We start from the raw sequence: 23,797 nt of genomic DNA, 5'->3' as shown, positions 1-23,797 counted from the left end.
AGCCCAGCGATGGCGAACCTTTTTTGGCTCACGTGCCACAAATGGGGGGAGCGCAGGGGGGTCGTGTGCGGGCATGCCACACCCATAATGCAATGCGCGACACCCCAATTTGCATGCGCGCACAACGTGCGACACCCCCCCTATTTTTACATGCTTTTTTCGCCCTCCCCAGGCTCCAGAGGCTTTATAGGAGCCTGGGGAGGGCAAAAAGAGGCTCCCCACCCCCTCCGGAGGCTTCAGGGACCGTCCGGAGGGTTCCCTGAAGCCTTCGGAACGCTCAAAAGGATGCTCCGAGCAAACCGGAAGTGACTTCTGGGTTGCTCGGAGGGTCATTTTAAGCGCTCCGAAGGCGTCAGGGAAGCCTTCGGACGGTCCTTAAAGCCTTTGGAACGCTTAAAACCACCCTCCGAGCAAAGCGGAAGTGACGGAGGGTGGTTTTAAGCACTCCAAAGGCATCAGGGAAGCCTCCGGATGGTCCCTGAAGCCTTCGGAACGCTTAAAATGACCCTCCTAGCAAACTGGAAGTCACTTCCGGTTTGCTCGGAGGGTCGTTTTAAGCGTTCCGAAGGCTTCAGGGAAGCCTCCGGACGGTCCCTGAAGCCTCCGGAGGCCCTCTGGGAGGGCGGGGGAGGCTCTTTTCGCCCTCCACAGGCTCCCATAAAGCCTCTGGAGCCTGGGGAGGGTGAAAAATGGCTTTTAAAAAGGTGAACTCAGCTGGCCAGTGCCTTGCGTGCCCTGACAAATGGCTCCGCGTGCCACCTGTGGCACGCGTGCCATAGGTTCGCCATCATTGTCTTAGCCAATAAGAAAATGTTTATGCCAGCATTTAAAAGAAAAAAAGAGGGAAAAGAAACCCCAATCCAGTTTAAAAAATAACAGGCATTGTAAAAGTCAACAAAAAGTCACACTTTAAAAAGGAAGAAAATAAAAACAATCCATTTGACTTTCTGGCCAAATCTCACCGCTTATCCACTTTCTGTCTTCAACTTCGACTTTATTTTTAGTCTTTTAGGGTGTCCTCTCAGATGTTAATGAAAAAAATCTCTCACCAAAACGACACGCTTCTCTTCTGTTTCTCTTCCATTCAGGAGCTGTCCTGATTTCAGCAGCTATATGGCTGCCTTGCTGTTGCCGGCAAGAAACGGCTACTCCTGGGTCAAACAGGGACTTTGCAATATCCCTGAGATCAACAGGATATGCCCCTATCACCATCTCTTCAGGACGGTTTAGGTTCAAAAGAACCGTCCAGCAGCAGAGATATCAACAGCAATCTTGGAGTTACAAGATTGCATGTTGTCTCATCCGGACGTCAGCCCCGCCTTCTCTAGATTTAGCAGTGTTGACAGAACTCCATGTATCTAGAATCTACAATGATAACTATAAAACTGTTTTAAAAGTAAGAAACAAAGTTTTTACAAAGGTGTAAAGATTAATTACACCCAATCCCATCCTAGCATAGCAATAAGGAGGTATATGACTTGTCTTTTCTCCCTTCCTAATAGGAACTTGCAGGTAGAACTTTATCAGAGTTGACTCCATTTCTGGTAACCAAATATCCAGTAATTTTTGAAAGCTCCCTTTTACTTCTATTCCATAGAAAAGCTTTCCATAGCTAGCTTACATGTTTGCAATTCTTGTTGACATGAAAATATTATATATATTGGAATTTAAAATAAAATTTTGTAATATCAAATATATTAATTGCAATTTCTAATCATAATTGGAAACAATACAGCTTTTTTCACATGTGCAATAGTAGCACTTCTTTTAATTCACTTACAATTTTCTTTGCTTTTGTAAAGGATTGTTTTCTATAGCATATCTCTATATTATATAGCATCTATGACTTGTTTACGGTACATCTGTTCAGAGCTGGAAAACAGGGAATTGGGAAACATGTGATTGCAAAATCCTAATAGTTTGGAGCAAATCTGGGCATGTTATGGTCCCTGGGCCACATCCCTGTCATGAGGTCAAACTGGAAATTAGAAATCAAATTTAAATAAGTGTCACAGGGGGGCAGGAAAAGCCGCTTGACAGAGTCAGTTACTGGAGAGCAAGGAGAAAAAGTGTTTTGTGCCTGCACCAAGTTTGCCCCTTGTCTGGAGCAGTCTTAATTTGAAACAGTCACAGTTCCTCATTTCTCAAGGCCCCTTGATAAAATTGCCCAATTGCTGAATTTAGAGCATGGCTGTCCAACTTTTTAGTTTGCCTGGGCCGCATATAAAATATATATAATATAGTTAAAGTATATAAATAACAAACTTCCTTTTTTATACATTATTTTGTATTATCTTATGGGGCTGCATGCAGCCTACAGCTGGGTCATGCCTGATTTAAGTTATAAAGCTCACAACTATTTCCAAGACTGCGAGCTATCCTTACATGGCATTTTAAGTTATATTATAAATCTCACAGCAACTAACACTAATTTAGAAAATAAAATTTCAGAGAACTTGCATTATTTTTTTTCTTCCATAAATAGCTTTTGTTCAAAAAGGAGCGCCTGTCTGTGTCCATATTTTGTTGAATGCAAGTTAATTAATATCCACTTAAGGTTTACTAGAATAAACATGGCAAGCAAAGAAATGTATTGTGTGATTTTTAGAAAGGAGGCATGTAAGTGGTGTTATGTTCAAAAACAAAACCATTCAAAATACTGAAAAGCTTTGCTGCAGTACTTTGTTCTAATACAGCGGTAAAAATGTTGGAATGTTTTGAGTTAGGAACATTCATAATGTCCTGTTTTCTATCACTGTGTACTAGAACTGTGATGGTGAACCTATGGCATGCCATCGCTCTGGCAGCCATTGCTTATGCCTCTCCGGCAGCCATCGCTCCAGCCCAGCTCTACCGCGCATGCGCGCGCACCTTCCACTAGCCAGCTGGTCTTCAGGTCTCTGTTATGCATGCGTGGGGTGGGGTATGCAGGCGCATGCACAGGGGCAGTGGTGGGATTCAAAAAAATTTACCACTGATTCTATGGGCATGACAGGGGAAGGATACTGCAAAATCCCCATTCCCTCCCCACTCCTGGGGGAAGGATACTGCAAAATCCCTATTCCCTCCCCACCCCACTAACCTGCTTTTCAGCTCTGATCTCCTGTCCAGGGAAACAAAAGATCAGCTGAGAGGCAGCAGGGGCAGGCCAACCTATTTGCCAGTTTTCTGAACTACTCAAAATTTCTGCTATTGGTTCTTCAGAACCTGTCAGAACTGGCTGAATATCACTTCTGACCAGGGATGGTGGTGGGATGCACTTGTGGGATGCTCACATTGCATTTTGGGGCCTCACAGTGCGCCCCTACACCCTGTTTTGGCTTCTAGATTGGTGCAGGCCTTCCAAGCCCAAAACAGAGCGGGGGGGGGGAAGCATTGCATTTTGGGTGCACTGCATTTCAGCACACGACAACAAAAGGTTAGCCATCACTGAACTAGGACATCTGAAACAGCTTAAGATTTGTTCAGAGATCACAAAAACTATGTTTTGTTCTGATATTAAATGAATGCTACACATAAAATATTCTGTAAACCTCAAAAAACCTTTTAGCCAAATAGCTATCACAAGTTAGAATGCACAATCTAATAACCCTATTCTAAAGTCAACTATTAAATTATTTACTCTATCTGAAACATAACAAAGGTGGTAGGACAAATATTTTCCTTGTTCCCAAACTATTTTAGAACATGACATTAAAAAAAAGTAGTGTCTTTCCCAGCTGAAAGAATGTTATTTGAATGACAGATAAAGCTAATTGTTTTATGTGATTCAAAACACTTTTTAAAAATACAGCCCACCTTTGGCACTATTCTACACCAGACCTTAATAACAAATGTTTAATTAGCTTGACCTTGTGAAGTGAATTTCAAACACTTGTATAATAATAGCCGAATTTAGGATGCTCAGCCAGAAAGCCTTTACAGAAACCCCACATTAAGGCTTGTCCATTCACAAATCCCACCCAACCTTTCTTCTGTATCAAAGGAGAAAAAAGCACTCCATTTTTCTCAGCATAGAAAAGGTATCAAAAACTAACAAGATATAATTTAGGGAATAAAATGTTTCTTTCTTTAAGCCCTGCAACTTAACATGCTATTTGCTTTTGGGATGAATGTATCTTGGCAAATCTTAGTGGCTGCAGTGATGCAATTTCTGAAATTACAGCACTAGCTGTCAGCTTCTTGGCTCTCACTTTCCCAGGTGAACATCCCTACCTCAATCTTCCATATACTAATAAGGGCTGATCCTGCATAATTTCCCAGATCAACAAAAACAACAAACAAATCTTAGTTAACAAGGAAGATATTTTATTCTTCAATTGTAATTTTTGAATTGCTATTGCTTAATCAGGACCATTCTGTGGCAGTACCAACCCACTCAGTAGCCTGAGCTGTGGGAGCTGCAGACCAGTCTTCAGTGGCAGTCTGTGAACTCCAGTCCTCTGAAAAAAGACAAAATCACACTGGGCTTTGAAAAATATAAGTAACTTCCTCAATCTTCATTATCATATTTTGATATCATTCTCCATGATTAGCAATTGAATTACAAATCTTGGAAATTTGTATTACAAAGATGAACAGAATCAAAGCCATTTCAATTAAGTACAAAACAGAGAATTTCAAATGGGCCATTTTTATGTGAATCAAGCTGATCTAAGGGATGACTTTGATTTCAGACATAAACCCATGAACTGGTAGGATCTTCATGTATCCTGAATTAAATAAGACTTTCGTGAAATAGGAATAGCTCAAGAACACTCAAAATGGCATCTGATTTGAAGGATTTAATTCAAGTAATTTAATTCAAACTGCTTTCTGTCCCAAACAGCACAGTAGAGAAATTGCTTGGTATGATCTTCAGAGAAAGAAGATATTCCTCAGGTCCTTGGAACAGTGTACTTCTTTATCGGTTAATATAAAATATTTCTAGTAGAGAACTTCAATGGATAAAACCATCTAATTCAGCTTCCTTTTTTTAACTCCTCTTCCAGCAAATAAGTGTTCCCCCCCCTCCCACAAATGTAGAGGCAAACGGACTTGTTGCACATTTTAGATGAAAGTATTACTTTCGAAACAGTAAAATCCGTGCTATGCATGAGTAGCAATTTGAAATTAAAATTTCCAGCATTATATAAGTGGAAGCATTTTAAAAGCTACCAAGAGGCAACTGGAAAAGGAAAATAAAGAAAGCTAACTGAATAGATTAATGGAGAATGAGAATGGATGTCTGAGCTCTGTGTCCATGTTTTAGATCCTACCACTTCTTTCTCAAACTTTGCATTTCTTGAATTTACCACCTTCTCAAAAGGGAATTAGTTTACCAATTGTAAAAAAAACCCTTATCATAACAAATTATCTATATGATACATCGTCCACTCAGCATTCTTTTCAATTACACTTACCAGTAGTAATATCTACTTACCAGTGGGATAAGGCTGAATTGGGACAGAAGGCACTTGTACCCCTTCAGACCAATCAGACACCTCTGGTTGTGGAGGTGCAGTGAATTCAGGGGCAGGTGCTGTCCATTCACCCTGGAACTCCTCCTTGGTAACTGCCTTATCAGCTGCAGCCTGTTCTTCCTTTTCAATCTGAAGAGGAGGCAAATCAAGTTACAACTATAAATTGAAGTTTTCTGGGTAGCATCAAAACCTTTTCTGAGCCTAGTTTGAAAATGAGTAAAACTTATACTGTGCGCTGTGGATTTCTGTATTTAAGCAAAATATCTCCTTGACGCATTTACTTCCTTTTTCAGGATTATCAGATCACACATTGTAGAAAACATAAGGTCATATTACCAATGCAAAACCACTTATTTCAATCAGAAAGTAATTATAAATCTATTCAAATATATGTGTTACATTTTTACCTCTTCAGGATCTCGGTAGAAATAGAGATCAGGCATAACTTCCCATGGATGCTCACGGGAAATAGTGCCACGCATTCGCAGGACTTCTCGAGCCAACATCCACCACATCAGACCAACTGAGTGAGCTCCCTAAACATTTGTTAGATATTGGTCAATTAGATTTTCAACACATTCATTTAAGTTCATGAATAACTATTTAAGTCTAAATAAAAGGATCATGCTATTAAACAATTCAAGAAAACAAAGTCTAGCTTAACCCAGCTTGATTTTCTTCAGCTAACAGTTTCTTACAAATATGTAGCAAGAATCACTATCAAACCCCATTCATTGAACCCAAGAGGTTCTTATGGTGTTAGCGAAAAGACTTGCAGAAGCTGATGTAGCACACTTCCTACACTCAGAAGTTCTTTGGATAGAAACCATCCTCAGTTCTGAGTTCTAACAAGCGTGCATATATTTCCTTCCCTCCAAAAATGTTTAAATCCTGAAAACAAATTTTGTATCAGACCTACTTAAAAATGTTTTGTACAACAACCACAGCTAGAAGTGCTTTTTGAAAAAAACCATAAATGTACTGGAAGACATAGTACCTTGTTGTTGCAGGGAATAGCAATATCCACATAACGTAGGGGAGAATCTGTATTGCACAAAGCAATAGTGGGAATGTTTACATACGATGCTTCAGTCAGTGGCTGATGATCAGCTCTTGGATCAGTGACTACCAAAAGGCGGGGTTCACGAAAAGCAGCCTGTATTTGATTTGTAAATGTGCCAGGAGTAAACCGGCCAGCAATTGGGGTTGCACCAGTAGCTGCAGCAAATTTCAAAACAGCGCGCTACAGATAAAATAAATGACAAAATGGATTATATGTTTCTAACGTCTGATGACGGATATGGCACAAGAATGAACATTCCCCAAAATCAATAAAACAATTACATGGCTATTCTAGTGAAGAGAAGGACCAGGAAAGACATGATGGCAGTGTTCCAATATTTGAGGGGTCAAGCTATTTTCCAAAGCACTTGAAGGCCAGACAAGGAATAATGGAAACTGACCAAGGAGAGATTCAACCTAGAAATAAGGAGGAACTTTCTGACAGTGAGAACGATCAACCAATGGAATAGCTTACCCTCGGAAGTTGTGGGAGCTTCATTACTTGAGACTTTCAAGAAGAGATTGAACTGTCATTTGCCAGAAATAGTGTAGGGTCTTGAGCGAGGGGGGGAGGGTTGGACTAGATGACCTATATGGTCCCTTCCAGCTCTATTAGTCTGTTAATTATTAATTTTGCAAGTACAACCAAGACTGAATTGGAGAATGTCATTTTGAACATTTTGAACAGACACAAAATATATTTGATTTCTTTTGTCAAAAGTTTGACTTAAAGAAAATTTAATTCACATTACTTGTTCTTAAATGGTTTCTGATGGGACATACAATTTTCATCTTCTGGCCAAATGTATCCATACCTGCCCAGTATTCCTGGAGGAGATAACACTGACATCTGCTGGGTTCTCAATAGCTACAATGGCACGGGCAGCTAAGAGCAGTTTTTCCCAGGTTCTCTTCAGATTGATGATGTAAATACCTCAATAAAAAGATGTAGGTTTTCCAATCAAATATGGGAATGCTCCAACAAAATGCATAAAATCCAGCCCTCATCTACCGTTGTCTTAAAAAATCTGGAATGTGGCAGCAACTACTATCAAACACCAATCACACAGAAATATTCTACTGGTATTAGCAAATTCCTGCCGAAATTTACTCTAGCACACTTCCGACACTCAAGAGTTAAGTGGCCAGAAAATGGCCTCAGCTCCAAGTTTTAATAGTGTGCAGTTAAAACACATACCAACCTGCTTACTCTAAGTAAGGTCTCACTTGATTTCAGTAATAATAAGAGCTCCATGAAAATATCAGCATCATATAAGGGGAAATCAACTCTTGTGCCACTGAATTTTTTAAAAGGCCCATGAATTGGGAAGAAAAAGGGTGTTTCAGTTCATGACTTGTTCTATCAAAATTAGTTTTGGTCTCAATTCCAAAACTAATTTTGGTCTCAATTAGGCCAAATTAAACATGAACAAGGCTCACCTGAAAGGAAGCCTTTTTTAACCTTTGGAACAAGGAGAAAAACTCAGGTAGGGGAAATATTCTGTATGTACCAACTTGGAATTTATAAATTCTGACAGCAAACCCCACTATTGTGTACGATGATGATTCTGACATCACTAACATAAAGTGAAGCCTATAATTAACAATTCAAAAAAATCCAATTTTTACCATCACTTTTTCTTTTATATATATATTGTTCCATCTGAAAATCTAGATTGGTGCCTCCCAAATGAGTTCCTGCAGCAAGAAATTTGAGGACATCTTCCTCCTTCATCTGTAGAACATCAAGGCCTCCGGACATTGTGAAAGTTTCCTTTTAAAGCAACGATAGGAAACCTAGAGCAAAAATCAGCATAGTTGTCTATTTTAATATGTTTTAATCAGTACTGCCCAACTATAAAATGGAAGTAATAACAATCTATCACTGTCACTATAGAGAAAACTGTAACTATACGTCAGTTTATAAAGTGAGAATCAATAACTTAAATTGTTCTACTATTTCCAACTTGATTTTAAAAAAATGTTCCAGTATTCAGCAACTACATTGTAATCTTAAAAAAAAAAAGAAATGCCATTTTTTTTAAAAAAAATATCAACTTACTCAGACTCTGAGTAGTTTTAATGAGAAAGCTACACAATCTGAATGCTTCAAAATTTGAAAGAAATGCTTTGGTCATAGCACAAGTATGAGTACAGCAGCTGTTACTTATTTAGCATATACATCAGCATTTTACAGGGCCTGAAAAGTTATCCCTGTACCATTTTAATTAATTCTTTCTAGTTCTTATAAGTCAAACTGATTCTGCTGGGATGAAAATATGAACATCAGTACTTAAGACTGACATCTTTTAAGAAAAAGGAAAACGATCCAAAGATCATGCAATGGAAAACCTCAATCCATGCATCATTATCTCCCTCATATTTTTGGGATAACTTTTAATAGCTGAAAAAGAGCAATATTGAGATGCAATGTTAAAAGACGTCTGGGCTACGAACGGAACCACGAATCAAAGACCTGTATGTTTCGCATTTGTATGTACATCAAAAACCTAACCAGATTAATAATATGGCCTCGCATCCTAATTTTCAATGCCTTTGTTTCAATTTTGAACGCAAGTAAATATGTGACAGCGCTCGATTTGGAATATGGTTTGGAATATGAAAGTTTCAAAACCGTCATTAGCGCCAGAATGGCGGGAGGCCCGAAACATGCGGGGCATACCAGCCATTTCGGCAACCCAAAGCAGAGGTAGCTGCCTCTTCCCAATGTCGCCGTTTCCCACCGCCCAGCCACTTTGGCCCAAGAGAGTACAATGCAACCTCTTAACACGCGTTACATGACTCACGAGATGAGAACGCCGTATGAAGGATTCTCTGAGGTCGAAGAGAAAGAGGGCCGCGAGGCCTGATCACGAATATATATACTCTGCCGCCCACCAATCACAAAGTCTTTCCCCGGAAAGGAAGTGACGTTCTTGCTTTCCTTTCCGCGCGAGGACAGAACTCGCGATAATTTTCGTTCTTTTCCGAGTGTCGCCATAAGGAAGGGAAATTAGGTCAATGTAATTGAACCATGGGGAGCTAGTTGGTTACCTCGGCGTTATTCAAACTTCGCGACTCCGAGGTGTTAAACATGATCGGCCGCGGGAGTCTGGGAGTCCACACTTCTTAATTCAAAAAACGCTGTTTTACGAAGTCTGGCAGCAAAATGCCTGACGGAACTTTTAAAAAAGTGACTGGACTGGATCTTATTAATAGGCTTTCCCTTTAAAAGTTTCACCATTCAGTTGGACTGTCGGTTCTTTGTCATTGTTATTCTCACACTGACTTAACGTCTATTATTTCTACATGTGACCACACATTAAATCAGGCTCTCCAGAAAGAATTGCCAGTTACGACCGCAATTCTTGAATTAAAATCTCAAGGGCGATTTCGAACCAAAGAAAATGGCTTAGAACGCTTTTCTGTCCCTGCTTAACAGATCATTCTAAAATAAAAGATGGTTTTCAAACGAAAGAAAATACGTTATTTTTACATTTGCTAATATAGTCAGGCCACTGACTACCAATGATTCTGTACAGCTTACAATTAAAAACTTAAAAAAATCAAAAGTAAGAAACTAGTGTAAGGTTTTTGAATTCAGCTCAGAAGCTGATAATTTCCAATGAAACTGAACACGAGGCTACTGATAATCAGTTTTTATTTTCTGCAGAAAGCAAAAAGACTTGGCGGCATTTTTGTCTCCTACCTTAACAGAGCAGGTATAGAGAGAGAGAGAAAAAAAACAGGTGCGAGCCTCACCATCCAGTCAGGAAAAAAACTTCAACTTCTTACAGTCTTTGCACAGCTTGTACAGATCGTGATAGTGTTAGAAACATTATTTCATGTTATGCAAACCTCATGTTTTTTCTCAGCGCACTGAAAACAATAGACTTTAGAAGAGGAAACAAAAACATTTTCTGTCATAAGATAGAGCTTTGCTAGGGAATGCTGAACACACATTTCAAATTGCAAGCATGGTTATTTTACAAAATCCACTTGTTACCTTACTAGACTAAGCTTGGCAATTCGCCTAGAAGTTTTTATCTATGAAGTTGGCATGTTAGGTTACAATGGAGCTTCTCTCAACAGCAATTTAACAAAAGCTGAATTAGGTTACACTCTGTGTATGCTCTAATTCAGTGGTTCCCAAACTTTTTCAGTCCACCGCCCCCTTGGTGCTACAAACTGTCCCCCACCCAGTGGTGGAATTCAATTTTTTTACTACCGGTTCTGTGGGCGTGATTTTGTGGGCGTGGCTGGGGGGTCATGTGACTGGGCGATTTGTAACAGAAAAATTCAAAACTATAACAATTAATTGAGCATTTATTCAAAATCCAATTTAAAAACCTTTTTAGTTAATGTTAATTCAACAAAATTGTTGAACATGATCCAGTGATACCAGATTTTCAAAGTCTGATAGTCATTTATCAAGAACCTTAGTAACTAGTAACTTAGTAAACTCAGTAAAATTTAGTAACTACTTCACTGTTCAGTAAATTCTTAATGTGATGGATGGGCTTGATGAAGTGATACCAGTTTCCCCGTGTCTGGTTTTAAGTCACTTAGCAGAGTGCAATGTTTCCCAACCTTGGCAACTTGAAGATGTCTGGACTTCAACTCCCAGAATTCCCCAGCCAGAGGAAGTCCAGACATCTTCAAATTGTCAAGGTTGAGAGACACTGCTCTAAAAGCATCAGAACTGTTTTCCTCTCCTCTCCTATTACGGTATCAGAGAAGCCTTTTTGGTGTCATTAACTCCTGGCTCTAGTTTCCAGTAGTTTTGGGTGATGGTTTGTCTTAAAAGACACTTAAAAAGAGCAGCCCATTTCCTACCAGTTTGCCCCTGGAGTTCATGTAAAACTGGCTTCGTCGTTTAACCTTCCTGAAGCTGTGATTGGACCTTCTTTGAACCTTCCAGAAGCTGGGATTGGAGTTGCTGGAGAGAAGGGAGGTGAGTCACAGAGACAAAGACACTGAGGTGGGGACCCTTAAACTCCATATCACTTGAACCTTCCTGATGCTAGGATTGGAGCTGCTGGATAGAAGGGGGGTGAGTCACAGAGACAAAGACACTGAGGTGGGGGCCCTTAAACTCCATATCACTTGAACCTTCCTGAAGCTGTGATTGGAGCTGCTGGAGAGAAAGGGGGTGAGTCACAGAGACAAAGACACTGAGGTGGGGGCCCTTAAACTCCATATCACTTTAACCTTCCTGAACCTGGGATTGGAGCTGCTGGAGACAAGGGGGTGAGTCACAGAGACAAAGACACTGAGGTGGGGGCCCTTAAACTCCATATCACTTGAACCTTCCAGAAGCTGGGATTGGAGCTGCTGTAGAGAAGGGAGGTGAGTCACAGAGACAAAGACACTGAGGTGGGGGCCCTTAAACTCCATATCACTTGAACCTTCCTGAAGCTGGGATTGGAGCTGCTGGAAACAAGGGGGGTGAGTCACAGAGACAAAGACACTGAGGTGGGGGCCCTTAAACTCCATATCACTTGAACCTTCCAGAAGCTGGGATTGGAGCTGCTGGAGAGAAGGGAGGTGAGTCACAGAGACAAAGACACTGAGGTGGGGGCCCTTAAACTCCATATCACTTGAACCTTCCTGATGTTAGGATTGGAGCTGCTGGATAGAAGGGGGGTGAGTCACAGAGACAAAAACACTGAGGTGGGGGCCCTTAAACTCCATATCACTTGAACCTTCCTGAAGCTAGGATTGGAGCTGCTGGAGAGAAGGGGGGTGAGTCACAGAGACAAAGACACTGAGGTGGGGGCCCTTAAACTCCATATCACTTGAACCTTCCTGAAGCTAGGATTGGAGCTGCTGGAGAGAAGGGGGGTGAGTCACAGAGACAAAGACACTGAGGTGGGGGCCCTTAAACTCCATATCACTTGAACCTTCCTGAAGCTAGGATTAGAGCTGCTGGAGACAAGGGGGGTGAGTCACAGAGACAAAGACACTGAGGTGGGGGCCCTTAAACTCCATATCACGTGAACCTTCCTGAAGCTGTGATTGGAGCTGCTGGAGACAAGGGGGGTGAGTCACAGAGACAAAGACACTGAGGTGGGGGCCCTTAAACTCCATATCACTTGAACCTTCCTGAAGCTAGGATTGGAGCTGCTGGAGAGAAGGGGGGTGAGTCACAGAGACAAAGACACTGCGGTGGGGGCCCTTAAACTCCATATCACTTGAACCTTCCTGAAGCTAGGATTAGAGCTGCTGGAGACAAGGGGGGTGAGTCACAGAGACAAAGACACTGAGGTGGGGGCCCTTAAACTCCATATCACTTGAACCTTCCTGAAGCTAGGATTGGAGCTGCTGGAGAGAAGGGGGGTGAGTCACGGAGACAAAGACACTGAGGTGGGGGCCCTTAAACTCCATATCACTTGAACCTTCCTGATGCTAGGATTGGAGCTGCTGGATAGAAGGGGGGTGAGTCACAGAGACAAAAACACTGAGGTGGGGGCCCTTAAACTCCATATCACTTGAACCTTCCTGAAGCTAGGATTGGAGCTGCTGGAGAGAAGGGGGGTGAGTCACAGAGACAAAGACACTGAGGTGGGGGCCCTTAAACTCCATATCACTTGAACCTTCCTGAAGCTAGGATTGGAGCTGCTGGAGAGAAGGGGGGTGAGTCACAGAGACAAAGACACTGAGGTGGGGGCCCTTAAACTCCATATCACTTGAACCTTCCTGAAGCTAGGATTAGAGCTGCTGGAGACAAGGGGGGTGAGTCACAGAGACAAAGACACTGAGGTGGGGGCCCTTAAACTCCATATCACGTGAACCTTCCTGAAGCTGTGATTGGAGCTGCTGGAGACAAGGGGGGTGAGTCACAGAGACAAAGACACTGAGGTGGGGGCCCTTAAACTCCATATCACTTGAACCTTCCTGAAGCTAGGATTGGAGCTGCTGGAGAGAAGGGGGGTGAGTCACAGAGACAAAGACACTGCGGTGGGGGCCCTTAAACTCCATATCACTTGAACCTTCCTGAAGCTAGGATTAGAGCTGCTGGAGACAAGGGGGGTGAGTCACAGAGACAAAGACACTGAGGTGGGAGCCCTTAAACTCCATATCACTTGAACCTTCCTGAAGCTAGGATTGGAGCTGCTGGAGAGAAGGGGGGTGAATCACGGAGACAAAGACACTGAGGTGGGGGCCCTTAAACTCCATATCACTTGAACCTTCCTGATGCTAGGATTGGAGCTGCTGGATAGAAGGGGGGTGAGTCACAGAGACAAAAACACTGAGGTAGGGGCCCTTAAACTCCAAAGCACTTGAACCTTCCTGAAGCTAGGATTGGAGCTGCTGGAGAGAAGGGGGGTGAGTCACAGAGACAAAGACACTGAGGTGGGGGCCCTTAAACTCCATATCACTTTAACCTTCCTGAAGCTAGGATTAGAGCTGCTGGAGACAAGGGGGGTGAGTCACGGAGACAAAGACACTGAGGTGGGGGTCCTTAAACTCCATATCACTTGAACCTTCCAGAAGCTGGGATTGGAGCTGCTGGAGAGAAGGGAGGTGAGTCACAGAGACAAAGACACTGAGGTGGGGGCCCTTAAACTCCATATCACTTGAACCTTCCTGATGTTAGGATTGGAGCTGCTGGATAGAAGGGAGTGAGTCACAGAGACAAAGACACTGAGGTGGGGGCCCTTAAACTCCATATCACTTGAACCTTCCTGAAGCTAGGATTGGAGCTGCTGGAGAGAAGGGGGGTGAGTCACGGAGACAAAGACACTGAGGTGGGGGCCCTTAAACTCCATATCACTTGAACCTTCCTGATGCTAGGATTGGAGCTGCTGGATAGAAGGGGGGTGAGTCACAGAGACAAAGACACTGAGGTGGGGGCCCTTAAACTCCATATCACTTGAACCTTCCTGAAGCTAGGATTGGAGCTGCTGGATAGAAGGGGGGTGAGTCACAGAGACAAAGACACTGAGGTGGGGGCCCTTAAACTCCATATCACTTGAACCTTCCTGAAGCTAGGATTGGAGCTGCTGGAGAGAAGGGGGGTGAGTCACGGAGACAAAGACACTGAGGTGGGGGCCCTTAAACTCCATATCACTTGAACCTTCCTGATGCTAGGATTGGAGCTGCTGGATAGAAGGGGGGTGAGTCACAGAGACAAAAACACTGAGGTGGGGGCCCTTAAACTCCATATCACTTGAACCTTCCTGAAGCTAGGATTGGAGCTGCTGGAGAGAAGGGGGGTGAGTCACAGAGACAAAGACACTGAGGTGGGGGCCCTTAAACTCCATATCACTTGAACCTTCCTGAAGCTAGGATTGGAGCTGCTGGAGAGAAGGGGGGTGAGTCACAGAGACAAAGACACTGAGGTGGGGGCCCTTAAACTCCATATCACTTGAACCTTCCTGAAGCTAGGATTAGAGCTGCTGGAGACAAGGGGGGTGAGTCACAGAGACAAAGACACTGAGGTGGGGGCCCTTAAACTCCATATCACGTGAACCTTCCTGAAGCTGTGATTGGAGCTGCTGGAGACAAGGGGGGTGAGTCACAGAGACAAAGACACTGAGGTGGGGGCCCTTAAACTCCATATCACTTGAACCTTCCTGAAGCTAGGATTGGAGCTGCTGGAGAGAAGGGGGGTGAGTCACAGAGACAAAGACACTGAGGTGGGGGCCCTTAAACTCCATATCACTTGAACCTTCCTGAAGCTAGGATTAGAGCTGCTGGAGACAAGGGGGGTGAGTCACAGAGACAAAGACACTGAGGTGGGGGCCCTTAAACTCCATATCACTTGAACCTTCCTGAAGCTAGGATTGGAGCTGCTGGAGAGAAGGGGGGTGAGTCACAGAGACAAAGACACTGAGGTGGGAGCCCTTAAACTCCATATCACTTGAACCTTCCTGAAGCTAGGATTAGAGCTGCTGGAGACAAGGGGGGTGAGTCACAGAGACAAAGACACTGAGGTGGGGGCCCTTAAACTCCATATCACTTGAACCTTCCTGAAGCTGTGATTGGAGCTGCTGGAGACAAGGGGGGTGAGTCACAGAGACAAAGACACTGAGGTGGGGGCCCTTAAACTCCATATCACTTGAACCTTCCTGAAGCTAGGATTGGAGCTGCTGGAGAGAAGGGGGGTGAGTCACAGAGACAAAGACACTGAGGTGGGGGCCCTTAAGCTCCATATCACTTGAACCTTCCTGAAGCTAGGATTAGAGCTGCTGGAGAGAAGGGGGGTGAATCACAGAGACAAAGACACTGAGGTGGGGGCCCTTAAACTCCATATCACTTGAACCTTCCTGAAGTTGGGATTGGAGCTGCTGGAGAGAAGGGGGGTGAGTCACAGAGACAAAGACACTGAGGTGGGGGCCCTTAAACTCCATATCACTTGAACCTTCCTGAAGTTGGGATTGGAGCTGCTGGAGAGAGTGGGTGAGTCACAGAGACAAAGACACTGAGGTGGGGGCCCTTAAACTCCATATCACTTGAACCTTCCTGAACCTGGGATTGGAGCTGCTGGAGAGAAGGGGGTGAGTCACAGAGACAAAGACACTGAGGTGGGGGCCCGCGTGCCTAACGGCGCGCTAATCATATATCTATAAACCAAAATAGCAATAATACATTCTGGATTAGTGTGTTTGAGATTGTGACTTTATTTATTTCAAAATGACTGGCTTAGTTCAATGTAATAGCTGTTTTGCACCTGTCTTTTGCAGTACTCTTTTCAAATTTGGATACTGTCCCCTTTGTAAACAAATTACTAGTCTACATAGGCAGATTACCTATCTAGAATCTGTAATCTGTGCTCTCCAAGCAGAAACTAGGTGTCTACGTCAGCCATTCCACTCTGTGGCGATGCCACACTATCAGCCCCCTCTACCACAAAGATCTTGCAGGAGAAGAGCTGTCTGGACAACCGTGGGATCTGGCAGGTTGAGAGCTGTGAACCATAAACACAAAGCTTTTGCTGTGACCCAGCAAAACAGATATAGTGCCCTTGCTGACCTTAATGGGGACACTAAAGAGATAGGTCAAGGCAGTTGTGATAATGATGACTCAAATAAATAAATAATAAATAAATATTTATTTCTTAGCCGCACCCTCTCCCGAAGGACTCGGGGCGGCGTACAATGAAACATATGAAATAAATATGTGGACAAAACAAACATATAACAGAGACATATACCGAGACATACACAAGGAGGAGGTCGGCTGATGAATAAAAAACAATTAGAATACAGTGATTAAAAAACCCCTAAATAATTAAATATAATTAAAATACCCAATTAAAAACCCGTCAGGAGCGATATGGTTAGATCAAAGTTGAGCCAGGCCAGCTACTTGGAATAGGTGGGTCTTAAGCTTAATACGAAAGGAGCGGAGGTCAGAGGTATTCCTAATATCCGGAGGGAGGTCATTCCACAGGGCTGGGCCCGCCACAGAGAAGGCTGTACTCCTAGGCGCCGCCCCCCGACACTGTCTAGTGGACGGCACCTGGAGGAGGCCCTCTCTGTGCGAGCGGATTGGTCGCAGGGATGTATGGGGCAGAATACGATCCCCAAGTAACTAGGTTAAGCAGGGGATCGTGGTCCAAAATGAAGAACTTTCTTCGGAAAGGCAAAACGGGGAACCAGGTATCACACATCAGTCACAGAAGAAGATCAAGGTATGTAAAAAGAGAAGTCACCTTCTGGTTGGTGATTCAATCGTAAGGGATGTTAATTTAGGAGAGGATATGGAGGTTTTAAAAGAGGTCAGGTGTCTGCCAAGTGCTACTGCCAACAGAGACAAGAGGTGTATTCTTAAGATAGTCAAGAATGCAAGTAAGGACTGTGACGTTGATGCTATTATACATCTTGGCACTAATGATCTATCTCAGAAAGATGTACTTTCTGTGCAGAATGATTTCCAGAACTTGGGGTATGAACTTAATAGTATAGGTTGTAGGCTTATCTTTTCAGAGGTTTTACCTGTATATAAGGAACAAAAAGGGAAGGGCCAGCGTGTAGTAGAGTTTAATGTTTGGCTAAAGGAGTGGTGTAAAAGGGAAGGCTTTGGTTTTATTAGTCATGATGCCTGTAGCTGGTCCAATGAAAAACTGTACAAAAGAGATGGGTTGCACCCATCCAAGAAAGGGACTGAGTTACTTGGCATTAAATTCACAGATTTTCTTGATAAACATTTAAACTGAAGAGCGGGGACAGAGAATTAATAGATACAGAACATCTCTGTCCCCAGCAAACTAAAATTCATAGGGTTATAAATGCATGTAACATAGATGTGTGTGGGGGTAAGATTATCACTCCTGCTGTCAAGCAAAACCAAGCATGTAATAGTGATTGCCATACCATGTGCATGAATCACACAAGTGGCAAGAAATAGGGGCAGTCAGGCATAACACAGGTTATGTAGACAGTAAACACAAGGTCAATCAAAATGGACTCAAATGTCTATATACCAATGCAAAGAGTATGAGGAATAAACAGGGAGAATTAGAAATTCAAGTAAAAGAGGGCAGATATGATATTATTGCCATTACAGAAACTTGGTGGGATGAAACTGACAAATGGAACATACAGCTAGAAGGATTTAAATTATTTAAAAGAAATAGACCAAATAAAAGAGGAGGTGTTGCACTATATATAAGAAATAACTATGTCTCTACAGAAATAGAGCACAACAATAATGAGAACTATCTTGAATGCATTTGGGTCAATATTAAAGGTTGTGGGGGAAATGACATTGCCATAGGTCTATACTACAGGCCACCCAACCAAGCAGAGGAAGAAGATGAACTTTTTGCTAGTCAGCTAACTAAGGTATGTAGGAAGCACACCACAATAGTAATGGGAGATTTTAACTACCCTGACATCAACTGGGAAACAAACTCTGCACCAAGTGGAAGATCCAACAGGTTCCTAACAAACCTAGCAGACAACTTTGTTTTTCAAAAAGTAGAGAAGGAAACAAGGGGATCAGCCATATTGGACTTAATTCTCACTAACAGAGAGGAAATGACAGAAGGTGTTGAAGCCATAGGAACCCTGGGAGCAAGTGACCATGCAATATTGGAATTCAACATTATGCAAACACAAGTAGTAGAACAAAGTCAAACTAGAGTCTTGGACTTTAAAAAAGCTAATTTCAATAAACTTAGAGAGAGCTTGGGAAAAATTCCATGGATGACAATCCTCAAGGGGAAAACAACTCAAGAAGCTTGGGAAATTTTGAAAAATGAGATTACAAAAGCCCAGTCTAGCACAATACCAATGAAGAAGAAAAATAACAGCTCCCAAAAGAAACCAGCATGGCTGCATAAACAACTATCTGACAAACTGAAAGACAAAAAAGTAAGTATAAAAAGTGGAAGGAGGGGGACATAACTAAGGCAGAATATCAGCAAATAGCCCGAACCTGTAAAGATGAAGTGAGGAAAGCCAAGGCTCACAATGAAGAAAGGCTTGCCACAAAAGTAAAAATTAACCAAAAAAAGCTTCTTCCAACATGTTAAAAACAAGAAAAAAGTTAAGGAAACAATTGGTCCATTGCTAGGAGAAAGTGGCAAGAAGATGACAAGCAACAGGGAGAAAGCAGAACTATTTAACTCATGTTTTGCATCTGTCTTTACACAAAGGGATAGAACAGTCCAACCTATCAAAAGCAGCACCACAAAAATCAGATTAGGAACACAAATTGAAATAGGGAAGAAAATGGTAAGTGAGCACCTGTCTACCCTAGACGAGTTCAAATCACCAGGACCAGATGGATTACACCCCAGAGTTGTGAAGAACTAGCAGACGAGATTTCAGAACCACTGAATTATATCTTTCCGAGATCCTGGAACACCGGGGAACTACCAGAGGACTGGAAAAGAGCTGATGTGGTTCCCATCTTCAAAAAAGGGAAAAAATTAGATCCAAGAAACTACAGACCTATCAGCCTAACCTCAATACCAGGAAAGATTCTGGAAAAAATAATCAAGCAACGAATTTGCAAACACCTAGAAGCAAACAAAGTAATAGCCAAAAGCCAACATGGATTTGTCAAAAACAGATCATGCCAGACTAATCTTATTGCATTCTTTGATAATGTGACAAAATTGGTGGACCAGAGGAATGCCGTTGATATAGTTTACTTGGACTTCAGTAAGGCTTTTGATAAGGTAGACCATAACCTACTACTAGATAAAGTAGAAGAATGTGGGTTAGACAGCATCACCACCAGATGGATTCGTAACTGGCTGACCAACCGCACTCAGCGTGTAGTTCTCAATGGAACTGCATCTACATGGAGGAAAGTATGCAGTGGAGTACCCCAAGGCTCTGTTTTAGGCCCAGTACTCTTCAACATCTTCATCAATGATTTGGATGAGGGAATAAATGGGGAACTCATCAAATTTGCAGATGATACCAAGCTGGCAGGAATAGCCAACACTCCAGAAGATAGGCTAAAGATACAGAAGGATCTTGACAAACTTGAACATTGGGCACTATCTAATAAAATGAAATTCAATGGTGAAAAGAGTAAGGTTCTACATTTAGGCAACAAAAATGGAATGCACAGGAACAGTATAGGTGATACCTTGCTCAGTAGTAGTAACTGTGAAAGGGATCTTGGAGTCCTAGTGGACAACCATTTAAATATGAGCCAGCAGTGTGCAGCAGCTGCCAAAAAAGCCAACACAGTTCTAGGCTGCATCAACAGAGGGATAGAATCAAGATCACGTGAAGTGTTAATACCACTTTATAATGCCTTGGTAAGGCCACACTTGGAATACTGCATTCAGTTCTGGTCGCCACGATGTAAAAAAGATGTGGAGACTCTAGAAAGAGTGCAGAGAAGAGCAACAAAGATGATTAGGGGACTGGAGACTAAAACATATGAAGAACGGTTGCAGGAACTGGGTATGTTTAGCTTAAGAGAAAGAAGGACTAGGGGAGACATGATAGCATTGTACCAATATCTCAGAGGTTGCCCCAAAGAAGAGGGAGTCAAACTATTCTCCAAAGCACCTGAGGGTAGAACAAGAAGCAATGGGTGGAAACTAATCAAGGAGAGAAGCAACTTAGAACTGAGGAGAAATTTCCTGACAGTGAGAACAATTAATCAGTGGAACAGCTTGCCTCCAGAAGTTGTGAATGCCCCAACACTGGAAGTCTTTAAGAAGATGTTGGATAGCTATTTGTCTGAAATGGTATAGGGTTTCCTGCCTAGGCAGGGGGTTGGACTAGAAGACCTCCAAGGTCCCTTCCAACTCTACTATTGTATTGTATTGTATTGTCGCCCATGTCAAAATTCCCTTTGGCCATTGCTCTGCTGCCCCCTTCCCACCCAAGGAACACCACCCACCACCCCCTTTTTTGTGTCGCTGGAGGATTTTAGTTGCCACATGCACATATGGGGATCCAGGTCCTGGGATCGCACTTTGCGCGCCTGCAGAAAAGAGGGCAGAATGTCTGCAGAATGCGATACTGCCATCCTTGGTGCACAGTGTGCGGATTGGCAGAGCGCGTGCCGACTGACTGGCTACCCCGAGGAATGCGTGGTATACAAGAGGCCAGAAGCAACCATTCAATGGGATGGGGAGGGGAGAGGATGGGAGTGGCCCATGTCTGCGGCGGGCTCAGGGAGCATACACGTTCCAAGCCATGGCACTCAGTCTGGAGAGGGGGGAGGAAAAAAGCCTGAGCGACGTGTGCGTAGCTGCCATGTGGGAGCAGCTCGGTGTCTTCCGATTTAGTTGTTTCAACTCCTTCCCCTCCTCTGCTCGGTTGCACTCTTTCTCTCTCCCTCCCTCCCTCCCTCCCTCCCTCTCTCTTGCTGGGTGGTGGTTGAGGCCGCTGATAGTTAGGGTCAATTCTGCTATTGTTTAAGTTGTCGTGGTGGACAGCAGCAGCAGCGAGAAGCAGCAGTTGTAGTATCGAGTAGATCAACGAAGAAAGGTCATTTATGGCAGGCTGGCCAGCGGGAAACTGTAGGCTCAGCGCAGCTCCTTCTCTGCCACCTGCTTCCCCCCTTGCCTCTTAGCGCCCCTCTGCCATCCCCTCTTCGAGCCCCCTTAAGTCATCCCACGGCTCTTCAGAAGGCGGTACCGCCCACTTTGGGAACTACTGCTCTAATCCTTCAGGGGTCCTTTCACTAGCAACTGGAAGGAAGACAAATGAACAAAAGGTCATGCATTATGGACCCCGTATACATTGGAAGAACTTATTTATTAGATTTTTGTCCAATATTTAAGTCAGTCGGGAATTGAGCAGCTTGATTCTTGTTTATAATATGACTGTATTGGGTTTAAACTTTCTAGTGCCAGTGATATACACAACAATATGAAACCACACTGCCATTCTTTAGCTCTTCCTAAGGACTGAATTCTTCCTAAGAACCTAGGATGCTGTAACGTATTGGCATAGTGTATTTAACAGATAATTATGTTGTCAGTGCACAGATTCCATAAATGTTTTCCAGTTTTTTGATATAATACCCAATCACTGGGACTATGTTTATGCCAATGAAAAGATCTCTGAAGGGTTAGAGCATACATAGACTGTAACCTAATTCAGCTTTTGTTAAATTGCTGTTGAGAGAAGCTCCATTGTAATCTAACGTGCCAACTTCATGGATAAAACCTCTAGGCAAATTGCCAAGCTTAGCCTAGCAAAGAAACTTCTTGTAAAAAGTAAAAAGTGGATTCTGCCAAGTAACCTTGCTTGTAACTTGAAATGTGTGTTCAGCATTCCCTAACAAAGCTCTGCCTTATATGCCAGAAAATATATTTCTTTCCCCTTCTAAGGTTTATTATTTTTAGAGCGCTGAGAAAAATCATGAGGTTTGCATAACATGAAATAATGTTTCTAATATTATGACAATCTGTGCCAGCTGTGTAAGACTATAAGAAATTTGAAAAAAAGTTTTTTTCATGACGGTGAGGCACATGCCTGTTTTTTTTCTCTCTCTCTGCCTGCTCTTTTGGTGGGAGACAAAAACATAATCAAGTCTTATTTTCTTCAGAAAATAAAAACTGATTATCAGTAGCCTCGTATTCAGAGTTTCTTGGAATTATCAGATTCTGAGTTAATTCAAAAATCTTACACCATAACTTTTCAGCTTTGACTTTTAGATCTTTATATTTTGAGATTTCAATACTTTGCATTCTAGTATCCACTGGTATTGCCACATCAGTTCTACACCATGTATTGTCAAACACAATTAAATCTGGCAAGTTATGAGCCAAGACTTTATCAGTTGTATCTGGAAATACAATATTTTAACCTGCTCATTTCCTTTTTCAACTCTATGTTCCCACCAATTTTGAATCATATTGGCCACTGTGTTATTTTGTTTATAATCAATTTGTGTGGTTTTCTTGCCCAAGTATGTGTTCTACTGTGCCTTCTGCTTTTTTTATAGAACCTGAGTAGATATAGTTCATACTTTTTTTTAATGAAAATTATCAGTACTTTTGATCAGGGACATTATCAAAGTAAACAAACCCATGTGCTGATTACGTCACCAGATCATGGCCCTAAATGGAAGTGACATGCACAGCCGCCACCCTCCGGATGTGATGTGCATAGCCCTCTTCCCCGGCTGGGATGTGCATAATTGACTCCACGTGGTGCAGGATTCACAACATCATAACCCTAGCTGGATATGTTGTTTTGGCCTAAGCCCATTATGATAAGTATGAGTAGAACTAACAGATAAGTTATTGTGCAAGGTCCTAACCCTATTTTTTCAGATAAGATGTGTTGAATCTAACCCCATCAAGATGCCAAGCCTCTGGGTACGTGAGTAGCTTAACCCTAGACTAATTCTATGGACATTCAAGGGGGAGGGTGGTTGTGAAATAAAAAAATGTTTTTTATTTCTAATCATTTTCCTAGGGCTTGCATTCAACCCCCTTTTTTCCCTAAAAGGTATTTATTTCTAGGCAATGATGGTTTTAATTTTTGTGGAAACAGGGCCTGCATTTAACCCACCTTTTTTTCTAAAAGGTATTTATTTCTAGGCAGATTCAAAAACATTTCCTCGAAGGCTTGGGGGAAAAAACATAGCCCTTTTAAACCCTGCATCTGGTTTTTACCTTTGTAAAATCTAAAGACACATTTTTGCCAATTGCACACTTAAATACTCATGTAACCATTTTGAAGACCACCTACAGGAAAAGACAAGGAATATTAACAGAAATTAAAATGTTCACAAGAGGCAAGCCTCCAGGCTGCATGTAGGGGTTAAGTCTCGTTTAGGCATGCCTGGGAAATGCCCGGGCATGTCATACCCCCCTGCCCCCTGTGATTCTG

The 23,797-nt window shown here is 42.6% G+C and overlaps 2 protein-coding genes across 2 annotated transcripts in view; one reads left to right on the top strand and one right to left on the bottom strand.

Moving 5' to 3' along the window:
• Nucleotides 1-1,230, top strand: part of LOC309401586 (transmembrane channel-like protein 2) — a gene marked incomplete at its 3' end in the record, with an annotated part of 156,208 nt that extends 154,978 nt beyond the window's left edge. Inside the window, exon 20 of the mRNA XM_081970654.1 lies at nucleotides 1,089-1,230. Coding sequence (XP_081826780.1) covers nucleotides 1,089-1,230 — 142 coding nt within the window. The remainder of the gene's footprint in view (nucleotides 1-1,088) is intronic.
• A 3,061-nt stretch (nucleotides 1,231-4,291) lies between these two features.
• On the bottom strand, nucleotides 4,292-9,435 carry RPSA (ribosomal protein SA). The gene is made up of 7 exons (XM_081969814.1): nucleotides 9,332-9,435; nucleotides 8,154-8,321; nucleotides 7,340-7,458; nucleotides 6,460-6,705; nucleotides 5,870-5,998; nucleotides 5,423-5,591; nucleotides 4,292-4,442 (listed from the first exon to the last, which is right to left on the bottom strand). The coding sequence occupies exons 2-7, from the start codon at nucleotides 8,284-8,286 to the stop codon at nucleotides 4,348-4,350; spliced, it is 891 nt and encodes a 296-aa protein (XP_081825940.1). The 5' UTR covers nucleotides 8,287-8,321; nucleotides 9,332-9,435; the 3' UTR covers nucleotides 4,292-4,347.
• Nucleotides 9,436-23,797: the final 14,362 nt, after the last annotated feature.

The sequence above is a fragment of the Natrix helvetica genome, assembly GCF_964273705.1.
Source record: "Natrix helvetica genome assembly, chromosome: Z".
Taxonomy (NCBI): domain Eukaryota; kingdom Metazoa; phylum Chordata; class Lepidosauria; order Squamata; family Natricidae; genus Natrix; species Natrix helvetica.
This window is presented reverse-complemented; position numbering and strand designations above follow the sequence as displayed.

Coding starts and splice junctions, on each gene's coding strand:
- RPSA (XM_081969814.1), bottom strand. CDS start 8,286: ATGTCCGGAGGCCTTGATGTTCTACAGATGAAGGAGGAAGATGTCCTC. Junction 7,459..8,153: donor ATATAAAAGAAAAAGTGATG/GTAAAAATTGGA, acceptor CTTTTTATTGAG/GTATTTACATCATCAATCTG. Junction 5,592..5,869: donor TCTACCGAGATCCTGAAGAG/GTAAAAATGTAA, acceptor CCTCCTCTTCAG/ATTGAAAAGGAAGAACAGGC.